The sequence below is a fragment of the Tiliqua scincoides genome, chromosome 1 (genome assembly GCF_035046505.1).
Source record: "Tiliqua scincoides isolate rTilSci1 chromosome 1, rTilSci1.hap2, whole genome shotgun sequence".
Taxonomy (NCBI): Eukaryota; Metazoa; Chordata; class Lepidosauria; order Squamata; family Scincidae; genus Tiliqua; species Tiliqua scincoides.
The window spans coordinates 279,009,908-279,030,333 of NC_089821.1; the positions used below are offsets into that span (position 1 = coordinate 279,009,908).

General features: G+C 47.7%; 1 protein-coding gene across 2 annotated transcripts in view; it reads left to right on the forward strand.

The window, feature by feature from the left end:
* Nucleotides 1–20,426, forward strand: part of ADCY3 (adenylate cyclase 3) — an 84,163-nt gene that overhangs the window by 52,353 nt on the left and 11,384 nt on the right. The window contains exons 6-16 of one of the 2 annotated variants that reach the window (XM_066626625.1): nucleotides 4,942–5,069; nucleotides 7,084–7,242; nucleotides 9,262–9,424; nucleotides 12,112–12,231; nucleotides 13,728–13,870; nucleotides 14,512–14,673; nucleotides 14,902–14,989; nucleotides 16,652–16,768; nucleotides 19,153–19,400; nucleotides 19,876–19,957; nucleotides 20,139–20,297. In XM_066626625.1, coding sequence (XP_066482722.1) covers nucleotides 4,942–5,069; nucleotides 7,084–7,242; nucleotides 9,262–9,424; nucleotides 12,112–12,231; nucleotides 13,728–13,870; nucleotides 14,512–14,673; nucleotides 14,902–14,989; nucleotides 16,652–16,768; nucleotides 19,153–19,400; nucleotides 19,876–19,957; nucleotides 20,139–20,297 — 1,569 coding nt within the window. The remainder of the gene's footprint in view (nucleotides 1–4,941; nucleotides 5,070–7,083; nucleotides 7,243–9,261; nucleotides 9,425–12,111; nucleotides 12,232–13,727; nucleotides 13,871–14,511; nucleotides 14,674–14,901; nucleotides 14,990–16,651; nucleotides 16,769–19,152; nucleotides 19,401–19,875; nucleotides 19,958–20,138; nucleotides 20,298–20,426) is intronic. The other variant, XM_066626635.1, reaches the window with a different exon arrangement.

Below are 20,426 nucleotides of genomic sequence, written 5' to 3' on the forward strand. Positions count from 1 at the left end.
ACCTCCTAAATCCTTGGCTACATGCTATTGCAGCAGGCCCCAAACCCAAGCCCATTAACCGGATATGGTACCTGCAAAACACAGTCCCCATCTTGCACAGAGCGTACCATTCCACGTTGCGCCATCTTATATTATGTTCCATCAGGAAGTTGCTCCACCCATCTGCTTCTGCATTCCATTTCTCCAGCAGCCACTGCACCCAGATTTCTAGGTGGAAGCAGCTGGCCGGAGCAACTTCCTGACATGTTGTTCTGCCAAGTTCCCTGTTCCGAGCTTTGCCTAGAGATCCCATGCCCACTTTATGGCTAATTAGTTCTCCCAACTTGACTATAGCCAGATCTGCCCTTACCAGCAGGAAGGTGATCAGTAGATGGCTTGCCTGTAAGTCTGCAGGGTCCCAGCTCTCCAAGGTAAGTAGCAGCAGCTTTCCACCACTCAGCAATCTGTTAGTTAGTGAGCCAGATAATCAGTCCAAAAGTCCAGTACATCATTAGCTGATCCGTTGGTTTGTTAGCAGAGTCATGGGTCAGTCCGTGAGTCAATAGCCAGTAAGTCAGTTAGCCAGAAGGTCAGTCCAGAACGCAGAGCCGTAAGACAGTCCGTGAGTTAGCAATCCAGTCGGTCGGTCGGCCGGCCGGTTGGTCGGTCAGCCAGTCAGCCAGTCCAGCCAGCCTCCTTTCCCTCCTCCACTAAAACCCACAAACCCCTCCTGCATCAGGTACTCCTTTTATGCCTGAGGGCCCTCATTACCTCTAATGGCTGCAGCTGTGCAGCACACCCTCTGCTTAAAGCCCAGTCCTTAACCCTAAAAGGGGCCACTGCTGACATTGCATGCAATCTCCTTGCCCGGTTTTCCTCGATTCCAATACACATGGTTGGAACGAAAGATAAGATGGTGCTGCATGGAACAGCAGGCTCTGCCCGTGTCTTGGAAGGCTTTCCCCTTACATAGCAGTCCTGCAGCTTGCAAACCACTGTGCTATTGGATAGTTTTTTGGGAGTTCTCCACATAACTGGCAAGGAGGCTTCCAGGGAAATCTCTCTGTGCTTGGCTTTATCCTTCTGGTTCTTTTGCCCCATAGAAAGGGGCAAGGAGGGAAGCGCTGGCACCAGGGCTCCCCCCCCCCACAGGCTGGAGTAAACTTTTAAAAAGTATTGTGCTGCAAAATGTCATTGCTACCTTCCTCTGTATTTAATCAAGGCTGTATTCTTTGGGGAAATAATTACTCATTGTTTAATAAGATTCATGAATGTTATTCGGTGTGGAAGTAGCTTTCTTTAAATGAACTGAGATACTAAATGAATTGTGAGAATATTCAATAATTCCAATATTTCAATTTAAAAGAAAATTTAATTTCGTGCAGCCAAAGAAATGGGACCCTAAAAACCACTTTGACTAGCACAAGGACATTTGTCAAAATTACATTTCTGTTCACTAGAATTGGAGTACTTTTGGCCCAATCTAACTTAGGGCGCCAATCCTAGCTTGTGCTGGAACAGGCAAGCCAGGAGGCTTGTGCTGTATCCAGTGCAGGATTGTGGCCAGCAGCAGCTTAGCCAGAGGCAAGGGTAAACTTGTCCCCTTACCCCTAGGTAAGGGCTGCTGGCCCCAATGGGTCTCCTCGGACTTGCGCCATTTCCTGAGGTGGCACAAGTCCGAGGAGTGGAGCGACTTGAAGCCGCTCTGTTCCCCTCGGGGACTGGGGTTGGGATCCGGCCTCCCCGCACACCCGCCCCCGGGGCTACCCATTGCCCTCCCTCCCCCTGCCCAGCAACGCCTCCCTCCCTTCTCCTCTCTGCCCCCCCCACGCCTACCTTTTTCACTTGTGTTGGTGCAGGCGGGCCGACACATGTGGCGGAGGGAAAGCTGGCGCGGAGGCTTCTGTCAGCCTCCGCAGGCTGGCACTTCTCAGAGTGCTGGCCTGGCTTCCCCTCGAGGAGGCGCAAATGTGCTTTACGGCATGTTTGCGACCCTCCCAGGCAGGCCCAAGGGACTTGGGCCAGCCGAACTCAAGGTTTGGATTCCCCCCTTAAGTCCTCAATGGCAATACAGCCACGCCAATGTGGCATGCACTGCTAGCTGCAGAGGGCAGTCCTGGGGGCCTCCTAGAGGTAAGGGAATCATTCCCTTATCCCAGGGCAACCTCTACTGCTCTAGTGGGTCTCCTTGGTCCTGTACCAGATATTTTGCTGGCGCATGTCAGAGTCGATCTGGGGAGATGGATGAAGGCCGGGAAGAGGAATAGGATATAGCTGTAGCCACTGCTGGAGATCTGCTCTTTCCCACTTTTGGCACACCCCATCACTGCCCCCTCCCCACCCAGAAACTACCATTTTTTTCCTTTTAAAAATGTTTTCAAATTAAGGTTTTTAAGAAGGGCTTTTGTAGACCTCAGGGACACTATTGACCCTGGAACCTTCTGTGGTGTTATTAAGAAAAATTGAGAAATACATCTGTTTCGAAAATATACTTAGTACAAAATATTGGGTCAACACCATCTGTGTTCTTTTCTCACTAGATGTGAAGTAACAGGTTATAGTTTACGCACCTATAGGCATAAAGATTCACTAAAATATTAAACAGCATTTTGTGAGGTCATTTTGACCACTGTCACCTTTATGTGCATCACTTTCCAGTTTTCATAGTCATTCAAATAGACCTAGAAGTGATCTCCAAAGCTGCAGAAATAGAGCAAGACTGGCCCATCCATTAGGCCAGGGGTGTCCAAAGTTTTTAGCAGGAGGGCCACATCGTCTCTCTGACACTGTTGGGGGCCGGGGGGGGGGGGAAGAATTAATTTACATTTAAAATTTGAATAAATTTACATATGTTTAGATAAATGAATATATTAAAGATGAACTTATATGAATGAATGAAGGTCTTGCAATAGCTCAAGGCCTATAAAAGGCCTTGCACAAAGCAAGGCTAACCTTTCCTTTGCTGCTGCTACAGTATCACCGACATGAAACAACAAGCAGTGGAGGGAGCCCTCATCCCACAGCTCACGCGAGAGGTCAAACATTCGCCTGCACGCTGAGAGCAGTTGCATTGGGCCAGTGTGGGCTCCAACAAATCTTCAGAGAACCAGAGGCTTATTGGAGACTGGGAGCTCCCTGAGGGCCGCATTGAGAGGTCTTGAGGGCTGCAAGTGGCCCCAGGGCCGTGGTTTGGGCACCCCTGCATTAGGCCAACTGAAGTGGTTGCCTTAGGCTGCAGATTGGTGGGGCAGTGCCCATGCCTGCCCTCTTGTTTGCCTCCACTGCTCCTTCTTCTGCTTCCACTCCCTGGACTGGAAAAGGAAGAGGAGGACAAAGAAGAAACAAGGAGGGGGAAGTGCTAAGCTGGAACACTGTACAATCAGAGCAACAGAGACTGGCACACCATCTGGTAAAAAGAGCAGCATTTGGTATGCTGCCTCAGGTTGCCCCAGGCTGCCCCATTTAGGCAGAGAAATTTAGGAGGAGAAGTCCTGAATAATTTCTTTTTTCAGTGCTGAAGGGCCCCCAAGACCCTGATTTTTGACCAGCTTAATGCTCCTTGTTTTCTTCTAATGAAGCGCAGTCAGTTCTCTTTATATGTGAATTTGCTATCTGCGAACTTGCTGATCTGTGAGGGGCAGAATTGTCACCTACCTCTCCTTATCTGTGACTTTGTTCTCGTTATCTACGAGTACTGTGGCAGTGAACTTGGGGTGGGGGGGAGTGGGGTGGGGGGAGCTCAGTTACCTGAGGGCTGATACCTGAGGGCTATTCTGGGGCTAGGGCAAGCCCAGCCCAGGGAAGGAGCCAAGAGACAGGAGGAGGAGGAGGAGGACCGTCTGCTGAACTCTGAGGCTTTGTTGTTGGGCCAGCAGCCATTAACAAGTTGAGGGATAGCCAGCACAGAGAAATTGCCATTGCTATGACCTTCAAATGCATCAAGGGATATCAAGCATGGAGAAGGAAGCACTAGATGTTGAAGAAGTTGATAAGCCCTCGCTATCACCCAGCCCATAGATTTCAGATTAAGATTCAGGTTCATGAAGTGTATGGTGAAGAAGGTCCCCAGAACCTAACCCAGTTTTTCCCATAGGCTCAATTATTCTGTATCCACTAATTTAGTATTCACTAGGTCAGTGGTTTTCAAACTGAGGCGTCATGACGCCCCAGCCTGAGGGCCCTGGCCTCTGCCCCCTTAAGAGGTGGGGCAGCGAGAAGGCAAGGAGGCTCAGGGGGGCTGCAGGGACTGGGATGCACTCACCAGTCCCTTCAGCAGCCGTCCCGGGGGAGCCCTGTGCAAGCGCCTGCAGGGCTCCCCAGCCTGCAGAAAGTGAAAGTGGAGCAATTGCGCTCCATTCCGGTTTTCCGGAGGTGGAGCGTGATCGCTCCACTTTCACTTTCTGCAGGCTGGGGAGCCTCCCCCCAGCCCCCGTAAGAACTTACAGCAGTGCAGACTCTCCCTGAGAGTTTGAAAACTGCTGCACTAGGTTTTCCAGGAACCTAACCCTAGCGAATAATGACTGTAATTGTTTGGGTCTTATGTTCCATGGCTTATGTTCCAACTGCTTATAGTCCATGACTGTAATTGTTTGGGTCTTATGTTCCATGGCTTCCAGTTTCCATATAGAAATGTTCCCCATAGTGACTGTATAGCTAAATATAAAATTGAAAAGAGAGCTTGTGGTAATATGTTTTTGAATGGCAGGGGAGCAGTGCTGGCTCTTGAAGGATGGTCACCAGATTGCAGTCAAAAGATTTTTGCTATACCTGGAAATTTGCCATTGATTTGGTCCTGAGCTAGCTGTGTGACTTCTTTCACTGAAGGATGGAGGGAAAAGATAGAAGGACCAGAAGAAAAACAAGTGGGAGGTGTATATTTGATTTGGCAGTGGATTTAAAGAGATGCAGGCAGGTCTCTGGGCAGCCCTGAAATGCTGGCTTTGCACATTTTATGCTTTGCAGAGGTACCACCAGCTGAGGATCAAGATCCTAGGAGACTGCTACTACTGCATCTGTGGACTGCCAGACTACCGTGAAGACCATGCTGTTTGCTCCATCATGATGGGACTCGCCATGGTGGAGGCTATTTCGTAAGCATTGCTCGCATCCCTGCTATTTTATATCTTATTCTTTGCTTTTTGAGTCTGGGTTCATTTTTACCTTCTGTCTGGGACTTTTTCACAAAGAATTGTTTTTGTGGCAGCTAAACGCCAAGGCACATTTTTTGGTGATGTGTGCTCTTTTGGTGAAGTTTATTGGACCTGCATCCAGTGACCTGGCTGGTCCATTCACTATGTGTGCATCTCATACAGGCAGGAAATATCCCAACAGCAGCCGTTCTCAAACTCCCAGGGAGCTGGAGAACTGCTGTAAGTCCTTGTGGGGGAGGGGGGAAGGCATGGTGTGATCCTCAGGATCACGTCACTAAAGGGGGTACAGGGACTGACATGCACATACCAGTTCCTGCAGCAGGCCTCCCGGGGGTGCAGGGAGCCCTGTGCCACCCTCTGCAGGGCTTCCCAAGCTTTAGAAAACGAAAGGGGAGCAATCGCGCCCCACCTCTGGTTTGCTTGGAGAGCCCTGCGGAGGGTCATGCAGGGCTCCCTGCACCCCTGGGAGGCTGCTGCAGGTACTGATAAGTGCATGCCAGTCCCTGTGCCCCCCCCCTTAGCAATGCGATCCTGGGGATCGTGTTGCTGCCTTCCCCCCGCCCCTGCCCCTTATGGAGGCAGAGTCCAGGGCCCTCAGACTGGGGTGTTGCGACACCCCTGTTTGAGAACCACTGCCCAATAGGATTGCTTTGTTTGGTAGAGGAGTTCAAGTAACCCTTGGGCCAGATCCAGCAAGGGTTGCTTATGCTACTTGTGGAGCTCCTTGATCCAAGTAAAGTGTTCTTTACATTAAAGCAGGGACAAGTCATGTTACCTGCAGATAGTCATTCTTTGCCTATAAGGGAACACTGTTCAAAATTTCACCCTGAAATCATGACTAGTTTTGAACTGCAAACTTTCATGGCTGGTGACCCTTCTGGATGGAGAGAAAACTCTCTTCCAGGTTTTTTTTTTTTTTTCCACCCACAGAATTACTAACCAACAATATCTTGCCAACTAATTACTCCTCCAGTTTTCTAAAACAAAAATAAATGAGGAACCGAAGCCTCAAGGATGAAAAATTTTAATCCTGACAGGATGCATTTGTGAAAAAGTCCAAGGGGATAGCAATTAAAGGTGATTTGCTGACTTGTTTCAAAGGTGTTGAAACAAGGAGCTACCACTCCAATTCTAGAGATACCGGAGAGATAAGGGAGCTACTTTCTTCGCACTTTTTTGAATTGCCACAAACACAAGTTTCTTTTGTCTCAGGAAAGCAGGCCACCTAATTTTCACATTTTGCAATTGGAATAAATTTTGCCAGCCAGGCAAGTTAGTATAAATGGGGAACCATTTAGTTATTTGATTTTCCCTATGACTTTCTGACCTTTTTGGTTGAATAGTTTTACATAAAAATTCTCTTTTTGTTGATGATGATGATGTTGATGATAATTTATGTAACAGATTTATATCCTACTTTTCACTAAGTGGATAGCAGTCAGCACAATCCTATGTAACTCCCTGCACAGCAGTGCAGCCATGCCAGCAAGGAGCATGCTGAATCCTGCAGGAGGAATTTGGGCCATGGAGGCCTCCTTGGGTAAGGGAACCTTTGTTCCTTTGCCCCATGGTTAGCCTGCACTGGCCTGCAATTTTGCTGGCACAAGTCTTCGTCGGTCTGGATTGGGGGATCAGGGCTGGGAAAGGGGATATTAGTGGTACAGCTGTCTCCAATAGTGCCCCATTCCCATCTTTGATCCTTCCTCCTCCCTGCCCCCATATCCTCCCTATTCCATCCCCTTTCACTCCATTCTACCCCAATCCACTTCCGTCCCATCCCATGCACTAATTTATTGTGCTCAGAGTATGTGTCCTCTGGCTGCTGGTGTGTGAATCTGACCACTTACAGCAGTGGCTAGGTCATGCTGAATGGCATGCTGTGTTTTGTGTGGTGGATTGTTTTTCAAGATGGGGATGAAGCACTGTTTGTTATTGTTGACTCTTTCCCTCAAAGCCATGTGCGCGAGAAGACCAAAACAGGTGTGGACATGCGTGTGGGTGTGCACAGTGGCGCCGTATTGGGCGGAGTCCTGGGACAGAAGCGTTGGCAGTACGATGTGTGGTCTACAGATGTAACAGTGGCTAACAAGATGGAAGCAGGTGGCATCCCAGGGTGAGTCCTTCCCACGGGCCTGGGTTTCCTCAAAATTTATTCCACTATAAAATGTATGCCACATGGCTATAGCTTCAAACTGAAAATAATTCGAAATGAGTTTCACTGGAAGGGTTTAGGGTTGCAATCTATGCTGAATTGCCATGGATGGCTCATATTGCGAGAGATCTGTCCATAAAATTTACAAAACCTACTGATTTGTATCTCTACCCAAGAAAGGACTGTCAGAGCAACTTGCAACAAGCAAGAACCCAATTCCAGTTTTCCCGGGTAACAGAATAATTTTACCCCATCTCATAAAGTCATCCTGTTGGGAGTTTCTTCACCTCTGTTCCCCATCAGTGGCTACCACTGTGATATGAATGTGAGGAACCCTTCAGAGGGTAAGTGATCTTAAGTACAGGGGTGGCCCATCCATTAGGCGAGATGATGTGGGTTGCGTCAATGGCAGGTTGCGGGGGGGGGGGGGAATGAGAGGGTGATGGATTTGGGATGCCCTTCATCCCGAGTCTGCTGCCGCCTTCCTTCAGTCTGCCTTGTAGGCAACCTGCACAGATCTACTTTCCACCTGCTAAATGTGATTTGACGTGAAACTGCCCACCTCCTTAGCTTGCTCCAGGCAGGGTGTCTTCAAACACAAGCAGGACTTCTGGTTTGATTTACAGGGACTGTGTTAACGAAGGAGCTCTTTTCCATTGAATCAAACCGGAGTCCTGCACTTCTGCAGTTGAAGATACTATGCAAGGAGTAGGCGGCTGCTTTGTTTTTTTGTAACTGTGCAGAGGCAGCAGACCCGAGGCAGCATTGGGTGGCATTCCAGGTTGTGCCACAGCTGCCTAAATTTTATAGGGGAGACGATGAAGGGCGTTTCATGGGAATACCATTTTGGGCAATGTCCCTGTGACGCACAGAGTGTGGGTCTTTCCTTTCCCTGTTCCTTCACGCAGGTGGTATCGCACCATGACCCCCATATATATTCAGGATCACTTAGGGCTGGGACAAGCATGCAGTCACTCAGGAGTACAATAAATGATAAATTTGCTGCTGCTTGCCTAAATACAGGGAAGAACTTAAAGTTGAGCATTTTGGAGCAACTGTTTTGGAGAATGTGAAGTTGTTCTGTCAAGGTATATGAAGAAGATGGGTTTTTAAGTGTCTGCTTCCCAGGGATGTTTACTACAGACAGCATCTATTTTTACAGCAGTGTTGACTTGGTGCAGGCTGCTCAATACGTTCTTGCCAGAGGTGAGATTTGAACCAAGAACTTCAAAATGAATATCCAAACTCTGTGGATTGGGATCCACCAGTGGGTCATGACTCAGTGTTTTTTTTTGGGGGGGGGGGGGTGAAACTCACTAGGCAGATTAGGCTATGTGCATCAACATGCTGCTTGTATGTGGTTAAACAAGCTGCTACTTGGCGAAGGGAAACATTACTACCCAATCACCATTATGGTCACACCCCTTGACATTCATAAATCGGCCAGCCTTGGTCCAAGGGGAATGCAATGCCACCAGAATGGTCCCAATTCAATGAACATGAAGCTTCGCAGACACTCCCCACTGTAGTAAAAAGAATAAAAGCAGAGGTTTGAGTAAAGCAAAACACTTTTCTTAAGGCTCATAATGCTGGCTGGGTCCCAACAGAGTATCATTTTTAAAAAAAATGTGTCCCAGTGCTAAAATGTTTGGGAACCATTGTTCTAACCTGTTTCTCATTGTGCTGGTGGACGTTGCAACCTCCTGTGGCAGCAGAGTTCATGACCTAATTACTGGTTGTGTTAAGGCATGCTTTCTTTTCTTAGATAAATGTTCTTGCTCTATAAGAAAGTTTCTAGGCCGTTTTCAAATCCAAAGACTTGTTCACTTTCAAGCCTCTAATTATCAGAATCTTTCCCTTCTCATTTTAGGGGTTTGATATAAACCGTGGGCATCTCTGGATCTCGTGGATTTCCTCTTTCAACATCTCTGAAATCTGTTTACCAGTAACAACTGATTTCCTGTTATGTGGTCCTTGTAGGCGGGTACACATTTCCCAGAACACCATGGACTGCCTGAAGGGAGAGTTTGAGGTGGAGCCAGGAGACGGTGGATCACGTTGTGATTACCTGAAGGAGAAGGGTATTGTCACCTACCTGATTCTGGTACCCAAGCAGCCACTCAAGAATGGAATCAACGGGGTGGTGAGTGTTTCTTTGTGTTTCCATGATCCTGTGCAGTCCTGCATTTGGGACTCTGCCTGTGTGCCAGCTTCAGTGCACAATCTTTTAGCAAACAAACCGACTGGAACAGCCCTTGCCTCTGTTTTGGCCAGGCCATTTTGCAGGTAGTGTGCACCCTAAGGGTGGGTGTTATGCTAATCCATTTCCCATCAGTTTTCCTTTCTGGACACCATGGAAACCAGCATGGCTACCACTGGCTTGTAACAAGACAAGGTTGCTTCCTACCCCATTGCTCACACATTATTGGTATCAGGTCTGCTGCTTCTACCCCAGCAAATATACAGAGACTTCATTTCAGCAAAGAAAGCTCAAAATAGAACAAACATCAGCCGTCCACCCCTTTTGTTCCACCGTTACATTTCCCACTGTAGACCTTGCAGCGGTGCTCATGGCTGGTTCCAGCTGGTTCCAGCCAGTTCCAGCCATGTGGGAGTGGGTGGTGTTGCATCTGTACCAGCCCTGAGAAGGAACACTGACTAGAACTCAGACAACATGGAGAGGTGTGTCTTTCGAAAATGTTTAGGAATTACTGCTGGTCCAGATAGCTGATGGAAGCTGTGAGATTGCTGATAGGAGCATATGAGACTCCCATGTTACAACAAATGTACAGGCTCCTGATTTATTTCTGGGCACCATTCAGAATGCTGAATTTGACTTTTAAAACCACAAAAAACTTTGGTCCACTTTACCTAGAGGACTGCCTACTTCCATGCAAACCTACCCGGAGAGGCCCTCCTTCGCATCCTGCTAGCATCAAGAGGCACAGTAGATGCAAATGTGAGAGTCAACTTTCTCTGCGGGCACACTCAAGTTCTGAAACCCTTCTGCCAGGAGGCACATGATGCCTCCTTTCTGCTGGCCTTCTGCAGCCAAGTGCAAATTCTTCCATTCTATCCCATGGTTGGGAATTAGAAGGCTGGGAGGCTTCATGATTTGTGTGCCTGTAGAAGCTGCTTGTATTATCCTCTGGTTCTTGGGTTCTTCTTTTATTAATAATGTGCTTTAATGTTGGCAATAAAGCATGTTGCTAACTACCCTGTGCCTTATATGAATACAGACCAGGATATAAATATTGTAAACAAATAAAATAAACTACATTTCAGAGAGAAAACAGCATTCAGTTCTGTATTCATTGATCTTCTCCTCCCTGAGAATAATTGTTAGGTCATATGTTTCTGTTCCTCATGGCTGTTGCAGGAGTTGACAGAGATCCCAGGTTGTTCCACTCCCTCTCTCGTTCTTTTTCTGCCCTACATTTGCGTTTCTACCCCCCCCCCCCAGTCAGTGAGAATTGATCAATAAGCCTGATCTTCCATTTAGTTAGGAGTTAAAATAGCCTGTCCCAACAGGCTCAGGAAAGCTGGTCACAGTTGAAATGGCAGGTGCTGGCTTGTGTTTTGAACTCTCTCTCAGCTTGATCCACAGCAGAAGCTATTCCATGTTGCACGAGTACCTCCCTCATCCCAGTGTGTTCCTCGGATTCCATGGAACACTGTGAGGGTTGCACAACATCTGACTGTGGTCACACCTGGGTATGTGAATAGACCAGCAGCCTGTGCAGCTGTTTCAAGACTGGCAAGATGTGCTCCATATGCCTGGTCCCTGTTCATAACCAGAAGGAGAAAGGGTTGGTCATGTCTTCAAGGGCAGCACCACATACAACACATGGCAGTAATGCAGGCAGGATGTTACCAGAGCATGGACAACTGTGTCCTTCAGTACCATGCCTTTTCCCATTGTCTTACACAGGAATATCCTCGATGGGGGATCAGGGCCTGCATGTAATGAGCCTCACAGGGGACTAGTTCTCCCTGGATCATAGTGCTTCACACTGCAAGTGGAGTGTGTTCAAGGGATTGAATGCTTTTCTGTCTCTCTATAAAAATCTCTTCTTGAAAAAAATTAGCATGTCAGGGAGAAGAGTTCCTGTCCCGCTTTCTCCTTCGCGTGCTATCTTTCCATACACAAGGAGTATTTATTGGGTTGGACACATGTCTGCTGCTGTAACAGCTAGGGGCCCAATCCTATCCAAATTTCCAGCATCAGTGCGGCCGCAATGCAGCCCAGAGGTAAGGGAACAAATGTTCCCTTGACATTGAGGAGGACTCTGTGACTGCCTCCCCACCAAAGGATGCAGCACACACCCCCTTGGCATAGCTGCACCTGCCCTGGAAAATTGGATAGGATTGGGCCCTGAGTTAGCTCCAGTCCTGGATTTTTGATACAGAGGTTTTTATACTGGCATCATGAAGTACTGTAACACCTTGGTTATGAATGCATTCTATTCTTGGGACCTCCACAGCCAAGCAGCCTTTACACCCATTACACTCTCCTAGTGTAATGATGAATTTGAAGCCTTTAATTTAGGCTGGGAATCTAAAGAAACAAATATTGATTCCATGGTTAAAATAGACCCTTCTCTTGGAGTCAAACCAAAATGGAGCCATAAAAGTTTACAGTCCATCAGGCTTGTGTGGTATCTGAGCAGTAGCAGGATGAAGGAGGAGATGGAGGGGTCATTGTTTTAATGGTGTTGCACAAGCCTGCCTCCCGCCTCCAATGGAAGATCTTGGAAATGCATCACGTCCCTTTGATTGAACAGGCACATTCCTTGACCTCTTTCACCCTCTTTCTGTTTGTTGCTGCAGAAGTTGTCTGTTTCGTCATCCCATGGGAACTCGCCACAGCTGATCAATACCAAGGAGTGCAATGGAAGCATTAATACCACCTGCACTACACCAGACGAGGCAGAGGAGCTGGACACCAGGGTATGGAGTGTGCATGTGGAGGAGCAGAGAAGGGCTGTGTGGAAGGGATATGGGAAGCTGAGCACCTAAGCAATATTCTGCAGTTCTGTACCAGATTAAGGCAACTTCTGCTTCCAGGAGCACTTAGCAACTTATAGAAATTAAGCTTGTTTGCATATTTGTGTTTGTTTTATACAATGGATTTTGCTTTTGGTAGTCATAGGGAGGGGAAAACAGGTAAGCAAAACCTAGAAGATTCCTCCCCTAAGCACTGGTAGTTCTGCTCAGTATATTTCTGAGATTGTACCAGGCATTAGCCATGTGCTTTCAACGTTGTGATCTTGACCTTAAGGTCTAGAACTGCAGTTTCCAAAGTCCTACTTGGATTTTGGGACCATTGTAAGCATTTGCAGGGCAGGGGGAGGCCCCGTTGGCGCCTAAGTGACCATGGTGCTGCAGGGACCCAGGGGCTTTTACCCTTACCTGTGGAGTTGTTCTGACCTTCGGGAGGGTCCAGGAGGCTTACAGCCTCATCTGTGAGCCTCTCTGTGGCTACACAGAGCTCCAGTCATCCATCAGAGTCAACTTCTGTTTTCCAAAGCAGAGCCCCAATTGGAAATGGGCTCAGATCAGTGATCAGAGCTCAGTGCAGTTTGGGGAGGCTTATAGAGGAGGTTGCAAGTTTTCCGGACCCTGCCAGAGGCCAGCACTGTGTCCATTCAGGGGGATTCCATTATAGAAGCCCCATTGGCATATCTAGGGTGTGGCAAGTGGGGACATCTGCCCTGGGCACCACTTGAAGGGGAGCACCAGGAGCAGACTTATCCATATTCTACCAATGGTGCATTGTAAATGCCTGCAGAAAAAATTCTAGAACTTGGTTCCAGGCAGGAGGAAGTTTTCAGGACTGGCCATTGTTGCAAGGTGCTGCAGCAGGCCAACCACAGGCATAGAACACTATTTTTCATTTCTTTTTTTTTAGGGGGGAGCTTAGCATCCATGGATTTTTGCGTGAATTTGCTTGTTGGAACTGGGCTGACTTCTTCCCCCTCTCCCGTGCTGTATAGCCTGCTGAGTAAATTCACTTGGTGGAATGGACAGGGCTGGCTTCCCACTCCATGAACTCCCTTTCTCTGTTTGGACAGGGACACAGTTTCAGTGCCTGCCATGGGTGCCATTTTCCCTAGATATGCCACTGAGAAGCCCTGAAATATTTTGCTTGATGTTCCTAGTCATCTAGTAGAATTTCAGCATACTATCAGGTGCTGCATAATTCTTATATCACTGAGTTAATAGATGAGCCATTCATTTGCCTCCTCTTCTTTCAATTTAAGTGGAAGCAGAAACTTGTAGGCATAGAGCAGATGCACTGCCGTAAAGTGAGCTTTCACAATATGAAGTTGTTTCCTTTACCTGCATTCTGGGTCACATCAGACAAGAGCAGCCTTCCCCCTCACTGCTCTCAGACCTGCAGATCTTAGTGGTTGGTGTGTACAACAGTCTTCCCTTCTGCCTAGGTGGTGAACCCCTCCTTTCCTAATCCTCGGAGACGCCTGCGCTTGCGAGATCTGGCAGAGAGGGTGGTGGATGCTTCAGAGAATGAGCAGGAACTGAACAAATTGCTCAATGAGGCCTTGTTGGAGAGGGAGTCTGTGCAGGCGTAAGTCCCTTCCCTTGGTGTACACTGTGGTTCCTTAAACACTGATGTGTGAGCTGGTTTCCCACTCATGGGTCCTCTCCAACCTGTTTCAATGACCAGCATTTTCCTGCCTTCCTCCAGTTGCCGTTTTGAACTGTACTATTTCTGCTGCCTTCACCAGCTCCCATAATGTTTCAAGGTGCCAACCTATGGCTCTTCCCTGGTGGGTCTGGTTCCTCCTCTTTCCTCCCCCTGCCCCTTGGCTGCCATTTGCATGGGAGAGAGACCTACTCCAGACAATTGCAGTCTGTGTACCTGGAACCACTTTCTGTGGTTTTTTTTTCCCCTGCATACAGAACGGAAGAGTAAGCATGTATCTTGACATGGCTGAGAAACCCCAAATTCAAGCTATGGCAGCTCCAGTCAAGAGATCTCCTATGACAGGGATAGGAAAGAGTCTGTCTGAGATTCTGGACAGCCTGCCCCCATCGAGAATTCTGGGCAGGGCTGGGCAGGGCTTGGCCAGGCCTGACACATTTCTATATTTCCTCAGATTGTGCTTGGGCTCACAGTGATACAGAATCTGAGGGCTCTCCTCTTGGAAACGTTTTAGGAACCTGACATTTTCTGGGGGCAAATAATGTTTTCTATGTTTCTGGCAGGCTGAAGGGCAAATCCACGTATCGCCTGTCCATGCGCTTCGTTGAACCTGAGATGGAGACACGTTACTCTGTGGAGAAGGAGAAGCAGAGCGGGGCAGCCTTCAGTTGTTCATGTGTGGTCCTCTTTTTTACCACCTTGGTGGAGATTTTTATTGATCCATTGTGAGTGCATCTAGATCCGTGCAGCTGAGTCTCTTTCAACCCAACCTGTGTTTCATTTGGAATAGAATCCTCAGAAAAACTAAAAAAAATTCGCTTGGAATTACAGTATCTTTCTTGTAACAGAGAAGTCTGTTCGCCCCAAAGTCTGGCTGAAAGTGCTTATTTGTTCCCCTTTTGTTTTGCTAGCACCTGGTAATACTTTTTTTCTTTCTCCCCCCTCCATTGCAGGATGATGGTAAATTACATGACCTTTGTGGTTGGCGAGGTTCTTCTCCTCATCCTGACCCTTTGCTCATTGGCTGCCATCTTTCCCAGGGTAAGGGCTTCTCCTCATCATGGTCCATTTCCCCCCATAATACATGGTGGGTTGCTATTCGTTGTGAGGAACCCAGGCATCTGCTCTCTCAAAGTAATCCTGTTGTATCGCATCACATTTTCCCAGCACTTGACCTGCAATATTTGGGTCTCTGGAAAATTGTGACGCTTCTTCCACATATGCTTCCATTGCTGTTTGTGTGTTCTGCATGGAATATCATGGTGTGACCATCCTGAGTCCTTCATTGTATAGTGACTATGACATCATAGATTGTGAACAAGACAATTCCCCCCCATCCCTGCTCTTCACTAGACTTAATTCTTTTAGGGAAGGGGTGTCTCAGTCTGATTTTACCTGCTCTGCAAGGCTGTCTCACCTTCCCACCCACCCCTATCAGTCAATTACAAATGTACAGTACATGCGTCTTGTGTATTTTGAATAAGAAGTTGGAGGACTTTTGTAATCTAAAATATAGTTGGGCCATGGATTCATCAGTGGTCTGGATAAGCTTATCAAAGACAAAAGACATTTGTGAGAGCCTTGAGTTCAGTCCTAGGCACCATCTCCTGCTGTGGCTGGGAAAGACCCCTGAGCTTGAAGCCCCAGAAAGCTGCCATCAGTCAGACAAGATTGGTTTAGATCAGGGGTCTCTAAACTTTTCGGCCAAAGGGCTGCATCAAATATCTGGTACAGTGTCAAAGGCCGGGGAAAAAAATAAATAGAAAATTTAAATACATTAGAGATGGAACTTGAATGAATGAATGAATGAATGAATGTGCTCAAATGTACAGGATTTCTCCAAGCACCAACACAGCCCAAGAAATAAAGCACACACTTAAATGGCCCCCTATTCTCCCACCCCACAAGCACAACTCTGGTTATGTTTGGTCAGCTGGACCAGAGGCTCTCAGGGGATCAGAGACTGGCTGCGGGCCAGATAGAGGCTCTCCTTGGGCCACATCTGGCCCCCAGGCTGGGGTTTGGAGACCTCTGGTTTAGATGGACAGTGGTCTGACTCAGCAGAAGACAGCTTCTTATGTTCAACCAATGGAAATTGCCACAAATACCCTTTTGCCCTTCCCACTTGGATTCACTGGCATCAGAGTGCGAACTGAAACTTGTCTGTTTTTCTATTATCATAAAGAATCAAGCCATACAAATAACTCTCAAATACACATGCTCCCTGAGATATAGGTATCGGTCTTACTGACATCCACATTATGGATGACTGCATCAGTACTCTCATGCAGGCACACTGCATCCTTTGCTGGGGTTTTCGTGTAGACAGCAACCACCAGCTGTTCTGACCTACATCACTTTCACATTATGAAATTCCAGAACTGAACCTCTTTGTAAGTAAGGAATTTAGTGAACATAATGGATAAAGGGGAAGTTCAGAACTTCAAGTCTTCTCATCCTAACACCAGGCTAAATCCAGCCACTAAACATCAGTCCAGCCATGACAGTCCTGAAAATGTTTGTCTCTGGGATACCCAACAGTGCAGATACAGTTGCAAATAATGCCCCTGTGGACACCCCTTACTGTGAAGGGTGAGGCACACAGCTGTTGCTTCTTCTGGTTCTCCTTTGACCTCCTCAGCACTGAGACACAGGACACTAGTCAAATGTTCCTTTTATCTTTCAACCTTCCTCTTGTTACAGGCCTTCCCCAAAAAGCTGGTGGCTTTTTCCACTTGGATTGACAGGACTCGGTGGGCCAGAAACACGTGGGCAATGTCTGCCGTTTTCATCCTCACCATGGCAGACGTTGTGGACATGGTGAGCAAGCCTCAAAGCAAACACACATGAATACAGTACCCATCTCCGGGCTCTACTGCCTCCTAAGACTCGCATCCAAAACTTTGTGAAAAAAAATACTTCCACAAGGGGGCAAGAGCATCTCACATACAGGCTGGAGGCAGACAAGAGGAGTTTTTCAAACACGCTGTTATAGAGGCATAGCTGCCTGTGGTGGCTGGTTCAGCGCAGGCCTGTCCCTTAGAGGAGAGCTGTTGCTCCATTGTAGAGCCCCTGCTGTGCATGCAGAAGCTTTCAGATTCAGTCCCTGGCAGCACCTTCAGGCAGGTCTGGGAAAGACCCTTCTCTGCCTACAGCCGTAGTTTGTGGAGTTACCCAAACTGGGCCACGGTTCTCTTTTCCTTACTGTTTTTTTAAGGACAAGCACCTGTGGAAATCTGCAATCAGGAATAAAAGAGTGGTGGCAGGGAAGTTCTGCTTATTCCTTTCCCCTCCTGTGGGTTTGTCTACTAAAATCCTTCCATCTGCTTCCCAGTTATGGGGAAATATGTAAGATCCAGCTGAAGGAGGGATATTCTTAGCAGACAAAAGGCAAGTGGGGAGAGGGTTAACCAGTCTCCTCCTTCTGCTGCAATTCTGTTCTCAGTTTTAGCTTTCCCAGGCAGCTTTTAATTTTTAAAAAATGCTGGAGGAAACAAGAAGCACAGATAGTGTCATGTCCAACTTGCCCCCCTCTCCAGTTGTAGGAATGCAGTGGCTCTGTTTGGGGGGGGGGGGTGATACTGAGTTCAGGGCTGCCCCAGTTTCTCTCGGAGCGCTCTTGTATGGCATGTGGCCGACATCCTTCCTGACCTCCCTTCTCCTAGCTGAGCTGATAATTGTTTACAGAGCTGCACAGTGCAGATCATTAAGCAAAATTAGCAGAAGGCCAGCTGCAGCTGATTATTTTTAGAACCTGTTAATAATTGGCCAGACCTTGAACCCTTGTATGCCAAAGCTGATAGGAAAATGCTGCTATTTCCATGCTGGGAAGCCTCAATGGCCTTTAAGAGGTGGGTGGAAAGCAAGCGCCTTGATTTCGCTCTCTTTCTTTGTGCACGTGGGATAAGAGGCTACAGTTCAGTGCTTGAGGTGAAAACCGCAATGAGAGGATTGTGCTTCAATGGGCCTTCAGCATTCCCCATAAGAATACTTGGAGTGTGAGGTGTGCTTCCCTGGAAATGTAGGACCCTGTGCCTACAAGGTCCTCTGCAGGTACACAGCAGGCCAGGATCAAGGCTGTGTGCATTTGATGCCTTTCACAATCATCGTATTTTAAAAAAGGGTCTGCTGACTTAGTCTAGGGAGTCCAGCAGCCCCCTTTCTAACAGTAGCTAGCCAGAGGCTTCCAAAAGCTGCAAACAGGACATGAAGGGCAGGACAGAAACTATCCCTAGTGGTTTGTTCGCAGTGTCCAATACACTGAGGTAGACTGCTTCTGAAGATGCTGGTGTTAGCTGGTGTTCCTGCTGCACCTTCTTAGATGGTGAGCTTTTTGGGGACAGGAAACCATTAACATATGCATTTTGCTATGTAAGCAGTTTGTGAACTACTTTGTGTTGAAAAAGCAGTATATAAATATTCTTAATAATAAGCATCACCATGACCATCCCCAGGGAGAGCCTCAGAAACACCTGCCTTGCCAGAGACTCCCGTGGGAGGGAAACCCCAGGAGCTGGCCTGCTCTACTCCTCAATTACTACCCCACATCAAAGTGGTGTCGGCAGGAGACTCCTCGGCATCACTGGAGCCAGCACCCAAAGAACAGGGGACTACCCCTTAAGTCCTAACAAAGTTCCTTGGAGGGGCTGGAGCCTGAGAAGCCAACCGTCCTGTAGCGTCACTGGACTATGCAGTTGGTTCATGCTATTGCTGGAGCAACACTTGAATTCTCAGGTTCTTCTGCTCTTTCCAGCCCTCTCTGCAGGCCTCAGCCTGCAATAGCATGCTGTCAAGGTAGCCTTGCAAGAGCTTGAAAACTGAACAGTTGGAAGCACACAATTGGGTTGGATTGGAAGCATACAGTTGGGTTGGAAGCACACAATTTCCAGCAGTCAGAGTGGATGCTTCAGTGCCCTGCATAGCTCATTGCCCCTCGCATAGGCATGAATACAAAATCAGCCACAAGTGTGGGGTAGAGTGGGAGAGGCCAAAACTCATATGTGGGGAAGAAAACATCTTTATGACCTAATTGAGCCACAGCACAGAGTCACCAGCATAGACACAGCAAGACGCTTTACGTTGATACAAACTGGCCTTGTTGACTAAGGCTCCCTACTTATTATGACACTTTTTCTTTGGAGTCAAGGGACAGGGCAGTCTGCCAAGTAGCACTGGTCCTCACAACTTTTCTCCTGTTTCCACAGCTCAGCTGCCAGCAGAACACCAATATCAATGGCACAGAAACGGAATTGGGGGGCTGTGTGGAAAACCCCAAGTACTACAGTTACATAGCTGTGCTGGCACTCATTGCAACCATAATGCTGGTGCAGGTCAGCCATATGGTCAAGCTCACCCTAATGCTGATGATCACTGGAGCAGTGGGAGTGGTCAACATCCTGGTCTGGCAGCCCATTTTTGACAAGTATGATCAGAACCGGTTCGGCGAGAGCATGTAAGAGCTCCAGGGTCAGGAAAGAGAAGGGAGAAGGATGTGGGAGGTGGAAGGTCCATGGCTCAGGCCACGTCTCCCCTGGAGGCAGAAGCCAATCCCATTCTGCTACCACAGAAGCAAGCATACCCAGAGAGGATTCTTGGCTCTTCTACCTTTTGATCAACTGTGAAGGGGTCATTTGTGATGTAATATTATCCTTGTAATTTGAAAAAAATGTGGTCATTTGTATACAGTATTTCCCAAATGAGAACAAAGGCCAGGGCTAGATGAGAACCTTTCTCTCTGCCTGTTTCTGCATTCAGAGATTTATTTTTATGGGGGAGCACTGAAAATGTGTTCTGTCTGTTTGCAGATGGAAGTGGTACAGTCCAAGCTGGTCTCAACCATACATTCTGTTGCTATATAGATGAGCCCATAGCTACTGTGATTTTTTTGGACTGCAGGTTATGCTATCTTTCCCCCTTCCTTCTTTCAGGTACTCGCTGGTTCCATCCAGATATTCCATGACTGTGATGATCTTTGTGATGATGCTCAGTTTCTACTATTTTTCACGCCATGTTAGTATTGTATATATTTATTTCTTCATTTAGATAGTGCTTTACAAAACCTGAGAGGGCAGTTCCCTGCCCTGAGAGACTTACAATATAGGGTAACTGGTAGGTATCCAGGTGTGGCACTAAATATTGTCAGGCTTTTCTTAGGAGGACCATTTCATCACAGTGTTTTGCCATGTGGTAGGTGGAGAAGCTGGCCAGGACCCTCTTTGTGTGGAAGATTGATGTCCATGATCAGAAGGAGCGTGTGTACGAGATGAGGCGCTGGAATGAGGCTCTGGTCACCAACATGCTGCCAGAGCATGTAGCCCGACACTTCCTTGGCTCCAAGAAACGGGATGAGGTGAGCACTGCCAGGTGAAGGCAATGAAATCACTCACTAGGGCAGTGGTACTCAAACTTTTCCAGCCAGTGGCTCCCTTGACTCCCGTGGCTGTTGGCCATGACTCCCCATCATGTTCCTGAGGGCTGG